General features: G+C 38.3%; 1 protein-coding gene across 3 annotated transcripts in view; it reads right to left on the reverse strand.

Annotated features, from left to right (window-relative positions):
• The window catches only part of LOC108109209 (synaptotagmin-like protein 4), a 72,530-nt gene that overhangs the window by 46,235 nt on the left and 5,025 nt on the right, over positions 1-21,270 (reverse strand). For all 3 annotated transcript variants that reach the window (XM_041818754.1, XM_041818756.1, XM_041818757.1), the window contains exon 2: positions 9,452-10,231. In XM_041818754.1, coding sequence (XP_041674688.1) covers positions 9,452-9,969 — 518 coding nt within the window. In that variant the 5' untranslated portion in view covers positions 9,970-10,231. The remainder of the gene's footprint in view (positions 1-9,451; positions 10,232-21,270) is intronic.

The raw sequence follows: 21,270 nt of genomic DNA on the forward strand, positions 1-21,270 counted from the left end.
TTACACTGTTGTGGCAGCTGTTTTTCGTTTCAATAAAAATGCAAATACATCAGAGCGACAGCGAAAGAAAGAAAAATATCGTTATTAAACTCAATAACTGTCACCATTTCTTTTTCTTATTTTTTGCATAAATTATAATAAGTTTTTTGCGGCCGGAAAAATCTTCAACACATTTTCAGAAAGATATTTCATGTTTGCAACGGAAATAGAAAAACACCGACAGGCAAACAAGATGGAAAATTAAGGAAGCTGGCGAAATGATAATGATAAATGTTCGGCTGCCTCTGATGAAAGAAGGCGTGGTCGGTCTGAAATGAATATTTATGAATGATTAATGAGAGGAAGGCCATGGCATGGCATGGCATGGCATGGCCTGGGCCCCAAGTCAGAGTTGAAACAGAAAATCTCCAATTACCTTGTGGCTGAGTTCACAAACTCCAACACAAAATGGTCAATGCACCCTCAGCTTATCTCTCCCGGAAAACTGTCAAATTGTGGAAAACTCAATCCCCTGACATACAAATGACATAATGACCAAATATTTGGATCTTGGGCACAGCAAGTGTGCTTTTGTTTTTACGGCACATCTGATAAGCCCTCGCAACTTAGCTCATTCCAGTCTTATCGCTCAGAATAAAGACAAAAGCTTACACATACTCGTGTCTTTCCAAAAATAAAACTAGCATATAAAAGAGCCATTAACGTACGTAAAAATCAGTGTCAAGTCGAAAGTCAAGAATTTTTCCAAAATTTATAATGGCCATGCAGCAAAGTGCTAATTAAACTCATCTGGCTGCTGACAGACACAGAGAGATGTGAGATACATCTTATTTCCAAAAAGAGAGAAAGAGAGAACTTTTCCACACAGGTGACACACAGGTTCTTGGTAAACGTGTCTGCTGAAAACTGTCAGCAAATGTGATTTGAGTCGGGTGTGGGTGGAATAACTAATGCAACTACATATCTCTAAGATTAAGTGCCACAGCTTTTTAACGAGACTTTATTTGTATTATTAAGTGCTCGGAATGGGTCATAAACACCTTTTTTTTCTACACAGCAGATTGTTTATTAAAAATAAATGCAATAAGCAATTAATAAAATTAGTTTGAATTGGGATTAAGAGTGGTTTATCTATTTCTCATATCTGGTAAACACACCCTGTTCACACCTACAAGAAACTTTACTATAGGCATAATGGATTATTTACCTAATGATAATGGTTATGGCTTGCTATTTGGAACACCTTTTTAAATAGCCCATCATAGCCAAATATTTAAATAGAAAGATAAGTTTTAATTATATATAAATATTATATTATATTTGTATTTAAATTTTGTCTTTGTTTGAATGGCCTATCTTGATTTGAGTATTCTTAGAAGTAATATCTTTGAAAAAGTTTACGATATGGTGACAAGGTTTTCTGTAGGTAACTAATTCACCATGTAAATTAACACAAAAAGATGATTTATGATAACTTTTGCCTAATTTTGAAAGGGAGTGTTGTAGCCTCTTTCTCAGTTCATTGACAACATTGATGACTATTGTTAGAGAACGCCCTCAGATCTCTTCACACCTTTTATTTAGATATATTTTAAGTATATGAATCTTTAAAATTGAGGGTCATGGAATAATGATTAATAATCTTTTGAGTTTTTAAACCATTTCCAAACCCACCTTGCCCTATTATCTATATTAGACAAATAGCCATTGGCAGCCTGGAAAGCAAAGCTTAAAGTGAACCTGATTTATACTTCCCTTTTGTGTGTGATTTTCCGAGGGGGAGTGTTATACAGTCCATTTCCCGTTTTGACAACATTGACAACTATTGTTTGAGAACGACCTAAGATCTTTTCACACCTACAACATACACTGCGGTATCCAATGGATACCTGTGCTATTTGTCATTGTTGCTGCGGCGAATTAGTCATGCCAAAGACCAAGTTGCCAACGAATGTTATTGCTCCTCAAACTCGTAATTCCCCCCCGCACATCGCCATGGCTGTGGCGTTGCGTTGCGAATTGAGTTCCAGCTGGAAATGTATCTTTCTTGAACTTGGTAATGGTAATGGCCGGGAATCTTCGGCGATGTCACGGCGTCTGTGGCGGCGGCGGCAATGCAAACATCAAAAAACGAAGTCTGAGACGTGCATAAGAATTAAGCTGAGCTTGCAGCAAGGAAAAGGTAAACAAGACGACGACTGTATGGGAATAAAATAAAGGCAACAGAAAAGTATCTGCCAGATACAAGTTATACAAGGCGGAGTGGGTGCATCCACATCTACACACACGCGTGAGCTGTGTGTACAAAATGTGCCTCTCGAGATATATATATATATATATATAAAGATACAAAAACAAGATGAAATGTCTGGGGAGAAAACAACAAGGAGACAGTTAAGTATCTTTTACCTTTGCGGTGACGTCGCTTCTTTGTTCTTTGACTCCGCAGCTTAATTAAATTTATAAACCGTTAAAATAATCAGAGCCCGGCTGCGGATTCCTTCTGTGCAAGCTTCTTCTTTAAGTTGCAGAAAGGCAATTACAATCGCTTGTTTAACCAAAGAGAGCGCGATCGTGTGCCCATGCTGATGCAGGTGAAAAAAACTATAGACTGATCTCGAAATCCAGATTAAAATGGATTAGAGAAAGATTATGATTAAGACATGTAATTTGGTGGCTAGCCACTTCATCTACATAGCATCCAAAACGGCCTTTTAAGTTGATCATTTGTGTTGGCATTAACTTCAAGATTTTTTAGGAATATCTTTCTACAAAGATATCTATCATCCAAACAGATTCTTACTTTCCTACATTCTTAAGCAAAAAGATGCCATGACAGATTTTTATTGAGAAGATATAGGGTAGACCTCACAGCTATCTTTGGCCATGAATACAGTTTCGGTAACAATTCTTAAAAATAACTATTAACCGAGCTAAACTTTCTTAAGACAATAATAGTAATGTTCTTCAGACGTCTTCATTTTTTACCTTTTTGGTTAATAGATACTTTCGTATGTAGTGCCTATCCTCTGGTTAGTTCGTAGAAATTGCTTGTGCAAACTTTGGCGATCGGCCAAAATCAGAGTTGTTTGGCAAATAAATTATCCAATTCGTTTTCGGAGTTCGCTGGGTTCGTTGAATTTCATTCTTCGTTGCTGCTACTTTGCATACAGCGCTTTCGGATGGCTGGATTACAGGCGCTGCCTGCGTGCGGTATCTTCGAGATACGTTTCGTATTGATGTGTGTATAATTCTGATATCAGACCGAATAAAAGACACAAACCGTAAAAAGAGCACTTCTTGGGGCACAGGTAGAAATCAGAGACAAACAAATCTCAAACCGGCAATCTCATCGCACTCGGAGATACACACAAACACACACACACACCGCCGAGTGGTGTATCTTTTTTTGTTTTTGGTTTTTTTTTGTTACCAGCAGAACGGAACGACGTTCGCTCGGATCGAGACGCGTTCGTTGACTGAAGTCGTGAACTGCCAAGTCGATCGAGCGGGATTGAAGATCGAGATTGAAGCCCGGCCAGCGGTTGAAAGCAGCTCTCCCACTCTCTCTCTCTCTCTCTGAGTTGGTCAGCAAGTGAGATACTAAGATACTCATACTCAGGTATTGCTACCTGAGGCGCCCTTCTCGCATTATCATTAGTCGGAATGCTCGCCGGCGACGTCGCCCGCTATCAGTTTAATTACGTATGAGAAAGCCACTAGGAAAAGCGCATTGTTCTCGTTCTCACTCTTCTTTCGCGTGAATCGCGAATGTTTCCCAAACTGGATGCATTTAGGTGCATATCTATACCCTACCTGAGGCGAATGTGATCTCAAAGAGGGTATATTGGTTAGAAGGTGAAGTCAGGGGAAAGTAAGTTTAACTTTTGATGTACTAAATGACTGGCTGTATGACTTCACTTCTAAGCAGTTTTAAATATAAAGAATATTAATTCTTTAAGTTATCTCATTTGAAGTTTACTAACATTTAATTTAAATAATCAAATTAGTTAAAACTCTTCAATGCCATTATGTTGATAACTTTATTATTGTAGAAAACATCCCAACCAGCCAGGCAACTCAGAAGCAAAACCATTTAAAACTTCTTGTTTGTGTACATAATTGAGTTTATAATTTTAATAAACACAAATATCCTGATAAAAGCAGACCATGATAGTAAAAATATTTGCATTCCGTTTGTTATTAAATTAAATTATTCCGATAAAACTTATCACAAACAAAGCATTCTCTGATACCCTTAAGCTATTGAAAATTAAAAACCAATTGGAATGCGATAGATTCTCTTGGGATATTTGAAAAATATATTGCAAATGTTTTTATAACCAAAGTAAGTGTTTGAAACAAAAAGTTTTATTAAGTTTTTTTTGCAACCAGAGAGTGTTTGTTATCCGGCAACACAAAAAGTAGAAACATTTCACTCTTTCCCTTTGACTAACATGTGAATTCGTGCTGAAAACATTTTCACATGCCCCCGAGTGCAGTGGAATTTGGAGTGCAGTTACAAACAATGAGGAGTAATCGTTGACATGCGGCACTGACAAATATCATAATGGCTGAATACCATTTTAAAAGTGTATTTAATTATTGCTGGCCATGCGGTTGGATGCTTTGGGAATACATACATGTATATATCTACTAGCCCCACAGCCATTGTTTTATGTTTGTTAAAATTCCGTCAAAACATCTGCCATACCCGTATGTGGCATTAATTACAAGTAGAATTGCCCTTAGGCAAGGGTCCCCCTTCTCGCACTAATTTACATGCAAATTGCAGATGCCCGAGGATACTCTGGGTATCAGGTGATGTGAAATCATAGACGCCACCTTAGAAATCCAACAGACTACGGTCTCGAGGTCTTTGAGGTCGGTCAACAGAGCTAGGCGGTGTCACCTAATGAGCCGATCCCAGGCGATGAGTGGGCGTTAAGCGGCCAATTAAGTTGGCTGATGGCAAAACCCATAAAGCCAGGTGTAATAAAAGTGTAGTGCACCATGGTAACTGGGAGGCTTCACACACAGGCCGCCTCTTCTTTTACTTTTCCTTCCATTTTTAGCTGACTGAGCCAAAAGTTTTCAGTTCATTTTTTGATGGCCATCAGCAACGGGAAGTGGAAGTTCTTTAGGCAGATGATGAGCAGCGATTCGCTTGCGTAGCCTAGCAGCGAAATTATAATTAAAAGTAATCAACGACATTATCAAGGCAAATGCTATAGCCATCCAGAGAGCACTGAGAAGCGAAGCACAAAGCCAAGGCTAAGCAATGGCACAGGGCAAAAATCCAGAAATTCTGCGGCGCAACAAGTCAAAGTAGTTTGGCCCACGGCTTGACTTGGTTTCACTACACGTGGAGAAAATTGGGTGTGTTGTGTATGAAATTCCAGAATTTATATCTTATTTTGGGGTTCTTAGATCAGAAGTTTAATTTGCAACTTGTTAAGATATAGAAATTTATAAGACGATTACAATTTATAAAATTCATATCTCAAAACTCCTTAACATTTTTCAGTGCTTAAAGTGAAAAGAAGTCGGAATAACTTTCTGCTAACTTGCCTTTTTTGTGATAGGTTTAATCAGAGTAATTAAAGTTAACAACAACCGGAATACCAGGATTAGTTTTATCACTGTTTACCTTTCTTTCTAATATTTGCAGAAGAACCTGACTCATTTATGCTAGTTTAGAGGTAAGTTTTTGTTCATAATCAATAAACTTAATAAATAAATTCAATATTATTTTATTACTTTTATCAAATATAGAAAAACAGCAATAATATAAATATTTACAACTTTTTCTGTGCAGCTTTAACGTTGGCCATTGAGGGCTTTGAGTGCGGCTAACAGTTGTTGGGAGAACATTTAATTAAGTTCCCTCTGCCGGCGAATGATGAACGAGCGCTCCATTAGATTTAATTTACTCAACAAGTATTACCAACATTATCAGTGTTATTAGCTAGATGAATGTGTATTCCCCGCTCTGGCCCCTCCTACATCTACATCCTGCTTCGGCTTCTCATTCTGCCCATATTCCTTGTCCTTGGTTCGTGGTTGTATTTGCTTTATGTGCAAGCGTATTTGTTAGCGGAAATGGAATAAGTGTGTTGTTGCTGCCGCTGCTGCCAGGCTGAGTCCAATGGCTATACACATTTAAATTTCACAATAAATTTCAGTTTTAAAGGAATTCTTTTGCTCGAATATATTAAGTTGCTCTTAATAAGAGAAACAGCAAGTTTTGCAGGAATGAGGAGCAACTTTAAAATAGAATTTTCTTTATTTTAAATGATATTTTAAGAATGCTGTTTTTATAAACTAAAAATCAAATTCTTTGAGAAGCAAACAACCTCTATGAGCTGTGAGAAATCTCATTATGCAGCTCAGCCAAAGCAAATTGCAGTCTCAGGATATCAGGAATTTTGCAGTGGCAAGAGGAATTGACTTTTTCTAAGCCGAAGAAAATGAGAAGGCTAAGTAGACGAAGCAGGATTCTATGTCTCATCATAAGCTAAACGATTCAAAGATTGAATTCCAAGTATCCTGTGCATTTTAGATAACGACACTCTTTCAGGACTTTTATCCTTTTGAAGTGGCTACTGTGAAATAAATGGGAATTGAGGGTGCTAACTTAATTAGGGATTGTGATTTACAATATTAAAGGGAAAAATAAACATGCATATTGAATAATATATTCCAAAAAGTTTTTGTATTTCATTCTATGTATTTTTCTGGCTTATGGTAGTATGAGAGCTTGGGGAAGAACCCGAAATGAATAATCAAACCAAATCCGAAAAGTATGCAATATAAATTTAAGAAACCTCCCACATCCCCAACCCATTTTTGCATAATCTAAACATTAGCAAAGGCCATTATGGCCACCTTTCACTCATGGCATTTTACATTTCTAAAGAACGCCAGACTTAGTTGGCTTAATGGCAAGGCTTTCATCAATTGTTGGCCCAGCTGGATCGATGTCCACCCACGGTTAAAAAAAAAAAAATTGTATATAAAAAGGACATGGCAGGACCTGGCACATGTGACCCACTGGCCAACAGGCATTTCCTATCGCCTTTTCGCCTGTTCGTCATTCGCCTGTTGCCAATCTCCAATGGCGCTTTTCAATTTAGCCATTTCCGCCCCAACAGTGGCCGACATGATTAAGCAATCAGAGGCGACTGAAAGGCGCAACACCCGCCAAATGAGCCAACTCAAAGAAGGGAATCGACCAAGAGCGTCAACTTTGTTGCCAGCGGAAGGGATTTATGTGTTTAGATTACTCGAGCAGCAGGCAAGGCCAATGAAATCGTTTATATGTTTATATGTTGGCCAACACAAAAAAAAAAAAACCGTCATTAAAGTGTACTAAGTTGGTAAAAGGACCAAGTACCCATATACAATATAAGTCGACGGGCCATTAATGACCCTCATAAATTTTTAGTGCCCTTTGCTGTGATTGCATTGCGTAATACTTCATCAAAATTAATTAATTATGCAACCTAGTTGATTGTTTTTTTAAAATCAATACTTGGTTCTAAAGGAAAATGTAGAAAATGTGTCTTAGCCATTATCTAAGGAAACAAAATATGAAAGGTCAAGAAAATGAATGGAAAATTGAAATATTTCTTTCAGGCATACCAATTTTATGATGTTCTTAAAGTAAGACCAAAAAATTTATTAAGCTAAATACTTTAAGACCCGAAATGTCGTCATGGTAAATGCCAAGGCATTGTATCGATTCGTAGGCCTTAAAAATAATTGTCTAAAAGCGAAAACGTGTACGAGTACTGTCAACGAATGTCGCACCAGTGAAAAAAAAAGAGGACAATAAAATTGCTTTCCATTCTGTGGCAGCGTCGGCGTGACAATGAAAACACTTTCCAGTTATTTGAATGCCAATGCAGCATAAAACTCGGATCCGTTCACCTTGCTTCATGTCTCTCTTCCACCTGCTCCATTTTCCACCGCCTAACGACGCATTAAAAGCGGGTGGAAAAGCCCTGGAACTAGAACAACAAACAAAAATCCAAACCAGGGTCACGAAACACAATCGCTCGAGTGTATGCCCCAAGAAATTGAAATGCAGAGAGGGGAATCCTTAACTGAATGGTGGGAGTTCTTCTTCCCTCGCCAAAAGGGATGCTCTTAAGTACAGTAAATACTCCCTTCTGACCTTTTACAACTTATTTGTTTGGTTTTTTATATATATTTAAGAAGGCGCGAGAGGCATTCTAGAGACATAAAACTGGGAGTAGTACAAATTTTAGCTAAAATTCTATAAAGTACTTTATTATCTCGAGAATCTGGCTCTTGAAAATCCTCATATTGATACTCCCCTGTTCTATATTAACTTATTAAAAATATTTATAAAATCTATCAATCTTTTTGTAGGCAATTTCTTAAGTACCCTTTATTTTCCCTTGAATTTTCACTGTAAATTCGCATAACAAAAACTCGCCTTCCACCAAAAATGAGAACAATTTTCCGCGCATATCAATTTAGAACACCCGGCTGGCAATGGCAAACCTGGAGGGACTAACAGACTGGCTGACTGGATGAACGAACGCCAGTGGCATACGCGCGTGATTTGTCGCCCGAGTGCCTCCAGGTAGAACGACCTGGAATACCACACGTGTACGGGTATATCCCAATCCAAAAGCCAAAAAGAGAAGGACTACGAATTACGGACAACGAAGTCCGGAGCTTGTGCCACCGCAAAATGTCGAGCCATAAATTGCGGTCTCCAAATGTGCGATACGTGCGTTTCCTGAGAGGAAAGCCACTCGGCGATGCCATTGTTCTTTCGTTTTTTCTCAGTCAATAAAAAGCTTGTTTCAAGTGCATTAGCATCTGCAATTCGAGTGGCAAAAGGAAAGTGCATTGTCTGCCAAAAAAACTTCTGTCTTCTTGGCACATTTAATTAAGAAAGCAGAGGAAAAACGGTGGAAAAGGTTAAGGAGAAGGAAACACCTGACTTAGTTAGTTGCTAAAGTGCAGTAAGACAGCTCGGCTCTGGGTCGAGTTTCGATTTAACTTACAAAATTACGAAAAGCAGGAGAGAAAATCAGATAGAAGAGTCCTTCGATGGGTTGAGGGGGTAAATGCGACATTTTCAGTGCTGACATTGGCAAAAAAGTAAGCTAATCAGTCGAAACTGTTGGGGTAAGATATTGGTTACATTGTCTTAAAACTATTTCAATATCCAATAAACATGAAAATGGAAATCGTTTACATAAACTCTGTTTGGGAAAGGTTAAAAGTTAAAATACAAAAGGGGAAACTTCATTTTGGAATAAATTCTAAAACTTGGATTTATAAAATAATATTTTCTAATTTAAAACTTAATTAGTTTTTCCAATTTTAATAAAAATCGTTGTTCGCATTTCCCACTCATTGAAGGACTCTTATTGTTAAATGTATTAAAAAAAAGTAAACTATCACTCACATCATTCTGGTGGCATCTCTCTGTCGCACGGACTCATCCCGATTTAACACCTCGATGATCATTTTTCGTTCGTTTTCGGATAGATTTTCCAGGACCTGAGAGGTGGCCACCGCAAGCTCAGGACCCAAAGCATCAATGGTGTCCACTGGGATCCGCTCCACGTTCGATTCACAACTGCTACCCATGGTACTGCCATGGAGATTGTACGGTGCCATGCCGCCGCTCATTCCCATGCCCATGCCCATGCCACCGACCACGCCCATTCCCATGCTCAGATTCATGCCGCCACCCATGCCCACACCCATTCCCATTCCCATGCCAGATGCTGCCGATGCTGTGGTTGCAGCGGTCGACACTGCGGGATTGCTGCTGCTGCCGTACTGCAACATGCTGTTGCTATTGGGTTCTCCGGCGGCCACTGCTGCTGCTGCCGCTGCCGCTGCTGCTGCCGCCCTATGCTTGTTGTTGGCGGTCTGGGTGGGCGTTGCAGGGAGACGGGCACTGCGTCCACTTGACATGCTACACCGATTCGCCAAAGGGACACTGCAATTCCAGATTCGGTTTGTATCCTACGGATGCTGGCGTATGCAAATAAATGGAAATAGCCGCGGGGTCGAAATTCTAGAGTCCGTAGCTGACTTTTTTTGTTCGTCTTTTTTTAATTACGGACTTTTAATATAGCTGCCCCTTCCGGAAATGTTTGCCCTAAAATTTGATTTTAATTTTGTGCTGCTTTGCGGCCAAAATGCGCATCATCCTGCCGGTTTGGTCAATTGATACCTGGAAAATAATCAAGAAAAAAATGTGGTTTTTTGTGAATGTTCTGTAAATTAATGATCGTAAAAAGAGAAATTCTATATAGCAGTAAGACAGGGTGCATCATTTGGGAACGAATACCGGTAGATACTATCTTAACCATTGGCCTTTATCTGGTTTTTCCCCAGCTCTTCAGTTTGCCAATTAAAAAGTTGATGGCCAAAATGCGTTGCATACTTCAGGGATTTCGGTTTCTCGAATTTCATGCTTCACATTTTCGGCTTATGATGCACTCTGGTTATTTAGCTAGAAACCCAGCTTAATAAAAATTAAATACTTCAATAAAGCAGTTAGTTGTAAGAAAAACATATGATAGAAATTTTAAGAAAATATAGTACATTTTATAGAAACTCCAAAATGTGAAACAGATTTTTATCCCTCGTTTTCGAAAGCAATACAACAATTTTGAGCATCGAAAGTCACTTAATCGATAAAGAGACATACATTTTAGCAACCGAGCTCGAATAAATATTTAAGCATTTCAATTTTGTCACTCTATATTATTAAATCCTGCTTCTATCAGCTCCTGGCCAGGATCACGAGCCAACCGCTGTGACCCAGTTTTTCGTACTCAACATGCTGCATAAGCCATAAATATACGAGATGATTAATTGAATATTGAACGCATTGGCATGTCACACATATCGGCGCAATTTGAGGTGGACTATACCCTCCTCCTTCCCTCTTTTAAGCCATACAAATGTCGATACGCTCGTTTACGTAAGTACATACGTACACATGTATTTGTGGATTGTGGTGGCAACAAACGCAGAAATTCACGCTCCGCACTTAGTTTAGATTTTAGATATATATATATATATGATGCAAGGGTAAACTCGTGTGTGCACACGATTTGTGTTTGATAAGGTGGCAATGTTTGTGTTACCATTAAAATCGAATTACTTTGGCAAACTGGTCGCCAGCAACAGCTTCGGAAATCCATTAAGACGAAAGCCCCAATAAACTAAAACCCCAAAACAAACTTCGTTTCAAAGGCGATTTAATCGGAATTTGTTGCAAGCCACCGCCCTTGCCATATCATTATTGGCTATTATAAATCGTAAATAATTGGCTAATGTCGAGAATGTCAATAAATCAATTTTACTTTTACAAATCGGAATGGCAAATTAAATGACTAACAATCAATTACTATTTACGGTTTTAATTTAAGCTTAAAATGTCATTATTAAATCATTGTACAATTTCATTTATTTTAAATATTTAATGAATTTATTCACAAATTATTTTCAGCTTAATGGTTGGTAAAGAACCCTCTTTTACAAAACCATTTAGAAAAAGTTAAGCAAATCAATAAAATCCAATAAACAACATGACATTTCATTCATATTGTATTGTTGTTTTTCTTAGCTCAAGGATAATAGTATTCGATGAGCTTTTTTATAGTTAACTAATAAAAAAATATAAAACATATTGTTATAAAAGTTCCATGCAGAGCAGATGTGAAAAAACACATTCATATAAATATTTATTTTCTGTTTTTTTATAAATAACGAAAGCTTTTTTAAAGACCCTTTTTATGGGTTTCGAAATTGCATTCAGTTTTTTACATCATTCGCTTCCTTATTGCTTGGCAAACAACACAATTTCATTATGGACCTATACATAAACTTCATCAACTGTTGCCTCTTGGCGGTTGCAGTGATGGGAAGTTTTGGCCAAGCTAGTTTGTTTCAATATTTTTAAAACATATATGGAATATTTTTTATTGGGATTTCATTTTAAACAGTACCACGAGCCTTTTTTTAAGATTTTTATTACCTAAAATGACTGACTTTTTCTAATTCATTTTAAAGTTTACTGTTGTAGTTCCAAAACCTTTCCCATCTCTGACTTTTGGCTACTTGTCGTCAGCAGAGCCACCTGTTACTGGCATTCAGGTGGGTGCAGTCGAGTGGGTTCTCGTGGTGGTGTTCTCTCTTAAACAAAAGGCACAGTCCTCCGTGTTCAATTTAATTTCTCTGAATAGTTTGGTCCTTGTGTGTGCTTTTGCGTGGGTATGCGAGAAACAACAAAAGCAACAGTCAAAAGACACATTTAAATGACAATGACAGTTTTGCTGTGGCGGCCCAGAAAAGGACAAAGGCGATGCTTGATTGGCAAGAGAATGGCGGAGTGTGTTTGGCGCATGCAAAGTCCAACAGTTTTATCGACTTCTCATGAGTGTGTCACAAACGCTCACCCACACACACACACATCATTCGCTAAGACGCCTTCCGGCATTGCTGACAAAAGCGCTCATTTCAGGCCGTGTAGGTGCAAATACGGAAAAATACGGAAAATTGAAAATGTCATAAAGTTGCGACGGCAAAATGGCAAGCACAGGAAAAAATATTCAAAAAATATATGTTTGTTTTATAAAACGAAAATGAAGATGTGGTTGATTCAAGAACTATGAAAAATGGAAAAAATAGTTTAGTTATTAATTTCTTAAGAAAATTTCAAAATTTCTTTTGGTGTTTTCTGGCGCAATCTTTTTCGCTCCGTGGGAGTCATATTTGAGAACTCGCTAGCCGGCTGACTGACAGACAGACATGCCATGGCTATCATGGCAGCACGGCATCAATTGCGCTTAGAAGATGAGAATCCTTTGCTTTCCGCCCTCCAATATCCTGCGTCCTCCATGATGGATGCATCGCATGTGCAAAACTGACGCTCGACTGCGTGCGGTGAAAATGTAATTAAGCATTTGATGCTGCCACCTGCCTCGTCGTCATCGTCTCGGATTCTTGTTGAACAGTGTAGCACTATTGTGTGGAAACTTAACAGGAAAACATATTTTTTATACTATTTTTTAACTACAGATTGTAATTTAATCTTTTTTGTTATGCTTTCAACGCATGTCTAAGAATTTCTCATGTTTTTAAGAGTTTAGGGGTTTATATCAAATGGAATGGAATATGAAGCTTATTGCTTATTAATTTACAACAATAATTTCTACCAATCTGTATTATTATATTGACCACAATTGTTTGTGTTAGTTAAATCTCACAGCACGTTGTCTTATTGAAAATATCAAAGACTTAATGGGAAGAAAAAGAGATGCACCTACGTGCAGGATGGTGACGTCTTGTATGGCTCTCTTTTTAATTTACACTTGCTGAATTTTTAATGATGCATGTGCCATCGTTGCGTATACGTAATGTGCGAGAGACCTGGATGTGTATTATCCGCCCTTACACACACAAACACACACATACACAGAACAACCAGACTAAGGATAAGAGTCCCTGTTGTGAACCAGGTCCAAATACCAAATACCGAATGCGTCGGGATGCCTGGCAACGAGTATTGGCTATTTTTAGAAGGGAAAATCCATTGAGACCGTCAGACAAAAGGAAGGAGAGAGCGCTTCCGGAATACGCAGCTCGATCCTGGTAATTGAATTTGACTTGGCCCAACGACAATCAATATTGAGACAAGGATGCCACAGGAAGGCCGTGAAGCCTCATCCGGCTAATGGTTGAATGCTGTTCCTCGTTTCGTTTCGTTTCGTTTTTGTACCAGCTACATCGATGGAAGAGATTAAAATGCACATTGCACATACGTCATGTTGGTCGAGCATAAAACTCTCGAAATTCAATGCAACGGCATTTCATGAATAAGCAAAGACGGACAAAACAAACAGTATCTTTCTGCCTTTCAATATTTCACTGTCATTATCAAACATATCTCAGTGAAATGGTCACAATCTGTGCAAATATAAGACAGTCCAGGGTCAAAGTCAACTTCCCGAAAGCAAAGAGCACGAAATGGGTGGCCAGGATATGTCGAAGGATGCTAGACTGGCTGTCACATCAAAGATAAATATGCAACAGTCTGCCAAAGGCAAGGGCAAACAAAGAAACGGGATACTAGGTCTTTGGGGCTGACAGACACTTTGATAGTACGGGAATGTGTGGCAAAAAGATATTTTATCGAAAATCCTCTTTAAAATTATTGTTATTTATTGGTTTCCAATATCATAAATATCCTAAACATATTGATATTTAGTAATAATTTGTGGTTATCAAGAAGATTAATGCGAAGATTGTAGTCAAGATAAGATAAAATATATTTGCATTTGAAAAATTGAGAAATATCTCTTCTAAATTCATGACAGTTTTACCTACATTTTTGTCCCTATCTTCCAAAGGACTGAGTAAGTGGCTCATTGGCCGGGTCGACACACGAATCGAGCACACACAGCGCAATCAATGTCAAAGTGTCGCTTAAGCGAATACACAAAAAGTCCATGGAATAAAGATAGATATGAGCTCCTGGGAAGGAAGGAGTGAGTACTAAACCTGTGAGTGTGCGTATTCCTCTAGCCAACCGTCTCTACCCCAGTCGTGCTCCAAATAGCGCCTTAAGCCCGGTGCTCGGTGGGGGCATATATTACTATAAAATAAGCGTTAAGCATGACTACCAAAAGGAGCGGGGTGGAAATGACTGACGGGGGAGTAGTCTTGTTACATGCTCAGTACGTATGTATGAACATTAAGCGTCTAACTTGCTGGTGTCAAGTGCTTGTCGACAAGGTTGTCTCTCTCTCTGGTTCACAATATTGACTACTTGGAGACCAAAGGCAACTGGAAAATGTGGGTTTCCGGGGGAAACGGCAAGCAAACTCTGTGTGACAAGTGAGAAGTCATTTGTTTTTCGGCACAGGATTCAAGCCCAAGGATTATTACTAACAGTTAAGCCTCTTATGCTTATAAAGCTGTGGTCAAAATAATATTACCTAGTCATGACAGAATCTAGTCATTGTTAGATGTACACAATGGTTTATATTTACTTTAACTAATTTCTATTAAGTTCCATAGAGTTACTGAATAACTTTAAGGGCTTTCTCTATAATAAATTGCCAGACTAGTCTTTAAATGCCTTTCAATTCAATCAAGCCATCAGCCAAAAAGGCTCAACCCTTTGATTACACAAAATCTCTTATAAATTATTCCCTTACTAAATACTCAATAATTTACCAACGTCGGGCGAGTTTTTAGGACTCCCAAGTTCGTAGCAAGTTCAAATTTAGAACATCGATTTTGTGTCAATGAACCGTTGAGCCGCCCGAAAAACTAAACCACAACCGATTTTTGAGGCTAGAACTGTGAGTGGCAAAGGCGGCCACTTGCGTGACTGGGTATGCACCAATCCCATGACTCACATGCACTCGTTAATTATTCAGCCACATAAATACGGGCCTAAGCAGGACCCAAAACATCTCCGAGGAAATTCACAGCAACTACAAATCGAAGGCAATTCACATACGAATTACGGTCATGAATATTTCAAAAGTGCAACTAGTTCCGGCCACGTTTCAATAGGAGTTGTGGTTGAGTTTAAATCAATGTTGAGAGACTTAGGGAAAATATTTACAAAATAAATATTACAACTTTTTCTAATATCACTGCTTGTTGCTGGTTTTTAATCAAACGACTTTCTCATGAAACGAAATCTTCTTCTTGGAATTTATAATTTATGTTTACTGTCAAGATTAAAGCCAGCCTGCCTCCCACACAGGAAGTGTGAAAATGTTCACTCACAAAGGCGAACCCAAACCACTTAGCATATATGAAATTCATCAAGAGTAAGTAGAGAAAAAAAAGCGATATATAAAAAGGCACGGAACAGGCGACTGCACATGGTCATAAGGATGCGCTGAACAAGGATACCAGTAGCTTCCCTTCAGCCCCATGCCATTTATTATTGGGTTTACTTGTGTGCGGAAGAGACTCTGTGTTTGTGCAGCGGTTTTTGTGGCACACGCGTCGTATGATTTATTTAAAATAAAAAGGACAAACCCAACACCGCTGAAAGTAAAACAGTAACAGTAGCAAAAGCAACAAAGAAAGTAGGTCAAAATGCGAACAAATGAGCAGATGCGCTGAAGGAATGAGCAATGAGGGGTTAAGACCAAAGGTCGCAGTGGGTTAAGTCGCTGACAATTACTCTTATTGTTTTAAAGGACAAGCTTATTTATCAACAGTTAACCGCAAAGCTGAAGAGGTCAAATGCAAATGCAGTTCAAAGGAATGTAAGAAATTAAATACTTAATCAAAAGACTAATGCTAATCGAATTAAGATGAGTCAAATACGTTTATGTAAGTTTCATTTTAAGTACAAAAGGTTAAGTAAATAGAAATAAACTTTCCTATAAAGGACTTGCAAGTTTTTCAAATTCAAATTGTAATTGAAATAACTCTAACGTAAATACTTAAAAAAAAAAAGAAATCTACTATTAAGAGCCATTAAAAATGTAAACATAAGTTAATATGGACAACAATTAAAAGTTGCATTAAAATTGTAATTACAAATTAATGTTGCGAACAAATTATATGATTGTCATGAATGTCCCTTGAAATGAAGTCCATTTAAATTTTAAGCCCTTTGGAAAAAAAAAAGAATGCAGCATAAAAAGTAAAATAAAATGTTGGCAGCAACAATGGAAAATGGCTTTACGACGACTGGCATTTTCCGGGAAATGTTTATGCATTAGGTTGGCGGAAAAAGGCAGCCAGCCAAGCAGTTAATGGTCCAGCCAACAACAACAAAAGCCAACCAGGACCAGACAGGCTGCATCTCATGTTCCTCCGTTCCGCAGGACATGTGCGGATGGCCAATCGATGGAAACATAACCAAATCGCATTAATTACGCTCCAACAATTGTTGCGCCACAAAGCTTAAACGGCGATTAAGGGCAACTCGTTCAAGGGACCAGGCGGCAGGCAAGGACGTTTCCAAGGGGGTTTTATGGGGTAAAAGGCTTTAATTGAGGCTAACTTTTTACTGGACTTCAGGTTCAGATTCATTCTTGGTCTTCCACAGATTTGTTTATCCCTGACTACTTGAGAGTACGCCTCTGCTGTTGCTGGCGCTTAAACAATTTCCGGCATTGAGAACATTTGTTGCTACATGCAACGTTTAATTAAATGAAGAGCCGTCTATATGTGCCTCTGCCTGTTTGCATGTGCTCTGGCTTCATATGCCAGAATCTCATTGACCGCACAAGTGCACTGGCAAACTAATTAAATTTACAAAAATTAAGATTTTTTTGTAATAAATTAAACTAATTAAGCTGTTTTAACTCAAATTTGGTACTCAAACAACTGCCTAAACCATATTTAAAGACATTTTAATCCATCTCAAGAGTAAAATCTCATTAAAGATCTTGGAATGTGAATATGAAACTCTACACTAATATCTTTTAAATTTCTCTCAGTGTCCCTCACCAAAGACAGCAACAAACTTGGACTGCAACCACCATTGATTTGTGTCTATATTTGCTCATTTCAGCTGCCGACCAGGCTACATTAGCATAATTATGACCATGGGAGGGAGAGGAAGATCTCCGGTCGCCATCAGCCACAAAGAAAATTACGTGTCCGTGCTGTTTATTGGAGCGAGATGTCGAGCGTGGGAGCAGCGTCCAGCAGATTCAGGCTCTAATTTGTATTTAACTAAATGGGGTCAATGTTATGCAAAATTTAACGAGTATAGTAGTTGCTAGGTGCTTTCATCAGAAAGGAAAAACAAATGATATACTTTTCTACAAAAATATATTTAAATAGTTTTAAACTGAACTTGAAGTACAAGTTCCATTTAGTAAAGATTTTACCAACAGTTTATCTGTTGAATTTAATGATTTTCCCAACAATTTATTTTGTGTGCAAACTTGGCTCACCAAGCTGCCTGTCTTATTGCGGCTGCTGTGGTTTTTAGGTTGCTAAATAGAATTTAGTACGGAGAAGAAGGTTAATACCGAGATGGTTAGACCCCTAATGGTAGACACCCAATTTCTTCCTGTGCACCAACATCGTAGCGAGTCATTAACGTGTGCAAATATTTGTATATACAGAGAATGTGTGTGTATGTGTGGGCGTATTTCAGTTGGTTGGCATTGGTGTGAAACTGCCGAAGCGTGGCCAGCTGCCATTTTTGGGCCCAGTTCGCCAGAAGGTCAAAGGCAACTGTCTGCTCAGCACTCCGGCCGTTATGATTTGCCTCCTTATGACCAAGATGAATGTGATGTAGGGCTCTAACAAAAATTATTTGCTCTACGTTTGGCGAGCAAATATTGAATTGAAGAAGCCACAAATGCACACGTCTTCAACTTGTTTGAGTTTCACCGGGCTGAAACGATGACAGATGGCACGAGTTGGCCAAAAGCTTAGTTTGCCATCAACTCAAAGTGCCTTCGATGTTATTTTCGATGAGGTTTGCATTTAATATGGGTCTTAAAATAATAACCAATGTTAACACAGACAGATGGTGGTTGGTATATTACGAACATGTCAAGAAATAATTCAAAATAAAAGCATACTTTTTGGGGAAAATGTTTTTAAGTTTGTAAATAAGGGATAGCCTTGTTATCGTTCAGAATAAAGAAATGAAAACAGATCAACCAGCATAGAATATTGACTTTGTACTGTACAGTTTATAAAGTAAAGTCTTTTTTCTTTATTCCACTTTTCTATAGCCCCCCAGATGTAGATGACATGGAATTTTCTCTCACCTATTACGCTATTTTTATAAAAAAAAAGAATGTTATTTTCCCATACATCAATCATCTGTCCCGATTTATCATCCGATAAACGCTTAAAGTTTTAATAACCGGAATTGCTGTAGGCAGCTGAACATTCCATGTCCTGTCCTATAGTAAAGTCACCTCCCCCTGGACTCATTAGCAAGCACTCCTGGCACTTTGTCCTCTCGACTGCATCAAATTATTCCCAGGCAGCAATTTTAGATGGTATCCACAGTTGGATGTGTATATGGATACAGGCATGCAAAGTTTTATGCCCTTCGGCGTTGTCATTACCAGAAGGACTTGCCACGAGACGATACAATGAGTTTTCTTTTCCTTATTTTCTGTTGCTTGTTTTTCCCTGTTGTTTTGCGGCCCAAAAAAAAAAAAAAAAAAGTTTTTTGTAAAATTTCAATTTTGTTTTGTGTGTGGGCCAGCGCACACCACGTCCTGCAAACTCATAAATCAAAATGTCTGCGCAAACAAAAGCCCCGAAAAATGGTCCGAAAAAGAATCTGGTAGAAATCCGACCGAAATGTCAGATTGTCAGTCAGCCAGCCAGTGAGTGGCCACCATATGGTCTGGCTATATAGTATATCCATCAGTCCACAATCAATTAAATTCACAGATTCCCAAAGCATTACCCGACAACCAGTTGCATGCCAGGATATTCAAGCGATTAAGCAAACATAAAAGGAACCACTGAAAATCCACCACAAAGTGCATGCAAACCCTTTTAAAAATGTTCACAGGAAAAGTGAAGCTGTGCTGGCTGGGTAAAAATTCGTTGACTTGCTGGCTGGCTAAATAAATATGCACACAATTTAGGAGATTACTTGGGGATACAAGAGGCATCAATCTTTGAATGTCACTGAGCTCGAAGAGGGGACACTAACGATGGGAAATCTCTTCATCACCCCACTAAAAAAAAAAAAAACAGCTACCAATTTAGGGGGGTATTTTTATTTTGGTGGCGAAGGAAGAGAGACTGAGTCGTCATAAATCCATGTCAGCTTAAAAAATACACACGCCAACCGTCGACAGCTCTTTAAAAAGTCGTTTAGCCAGCAAATAAATTTGCCAAACTGCAAATTTGATGAATGTTGGCGGTCAAAAGGAGAAACAAAAAGGAAAACCCATGAAAACAAAAAGCATGGAAGGGAAAATGAACACCAAATCAGAGTGCAGTTAATAGCAGTTGACTCAAAAATTTGGATATTCCATTGAAAATAGATTAAAATGTATTTTACTTTCTAATCTATGCATTAAAAATTCCCTTTAAGGAACGAAATTTTAGCTTAAATAGTTCTAATTAAAATTCGATGACCGCCATCATTTTGTGAAATGGGTTAAATGTTACATTTGATTTGCATACGGGTAGTGCCCTTTGAATATTTTATTATTTGGTAATATTAAATATTAATTAGTAGGCAAACACGAATGGAAAATTGGCAACCATCATTATGGCCAAATAGAGGAATGAATATTGATATATTTATTTGTGTGCCAAACTAACATAATAACATTTGCGGAAGCAAAAAAGGCCGCAATTATCCTGGCAGGACTCGTTCATCCAACTGGGACTGGCAATGATTCTCAGCCTGAGACTGGCTTTGTCATCTGCCCATCATCTCAGTGTGTGTGTGTGTGTGTGTGTTGGCCTGGTGCAATAAAAATGGAAATTCATTTCGCTGCCTCCGCAGAATGCTCACTTGAGTGGCGCGATGCCGCCAACCAGCCAGCCAGCCACTAATGATTAAATCGATATCTATATCTGGGTCTGTTCATCTGGGCCGACGCACAGCTGTCAGATCCTATGGGCCTGTCAGCCTTAAGGACCCTAGATGCGTTCCCCATTGATTGTTCGGCACTTCGGCTTTCTTACAGTGCAACAGGGGCCGTAGTATAGTCAAATGATCATAAATCTAATTGTGGTTGGTTCTTTCAAAACTAACAGAATGGGAATTTTTATTTTGTATCAAAAAATCTCAAAAATGTGAGAACAAATTTTAGCAAATGCAAATTTTAATAGAAAATCCAAAAGACTATCAATTTTGTAACTGCATCTCCACAAAATGTTGAATACCAAAACCAAAAACCAATCAAACAAAAAACGCTACAAAAAACTTGGAAAATACCGCAAAAATATTTACTCAAAAAGGTATAAAAAAAATGTAAGAATGTAGAATGGAAAAATTTTTTAAATTTTAATGCAACCCACAAAGTGTTTTGGTCTCTCTCTCTCTCTCTCAACCCAATTTTGCATTCCGCATTGTGAAAAATGTCACGTCAAGCCAAGCGACATTGTGACAATTTGATTATTTCATGTCAAAGCGAACACACATTTTTTCCTGCTTTTATGCATATTATATTACACAAACAAGGCCAAAGAGAAGAGCAGCCGCAACAAACAAAGGCAAACAGAAACAAACAAACAAAACAGTTGACTTGGCGCTGGCTTTAAAAAATTGTTTGC

Source organism: Drosophila eugracilis, unplaced genomic scaffold (assembly GCF_018153835.1).
Source record: "Drosophila eugracilis isolate 14026-0451.02 unplaced genomic scaffold, ASM1815383v1 contig_367, whole genome shotgun sequence".
In the NCBI taxonomy this organism is placed as follows: domain Eukaryota; kingdom Metazoa; phylum Arthropoda; class Insecta; order Diptera; family Drosophilidae; genus Drosophila; species Drosophila eugracilis.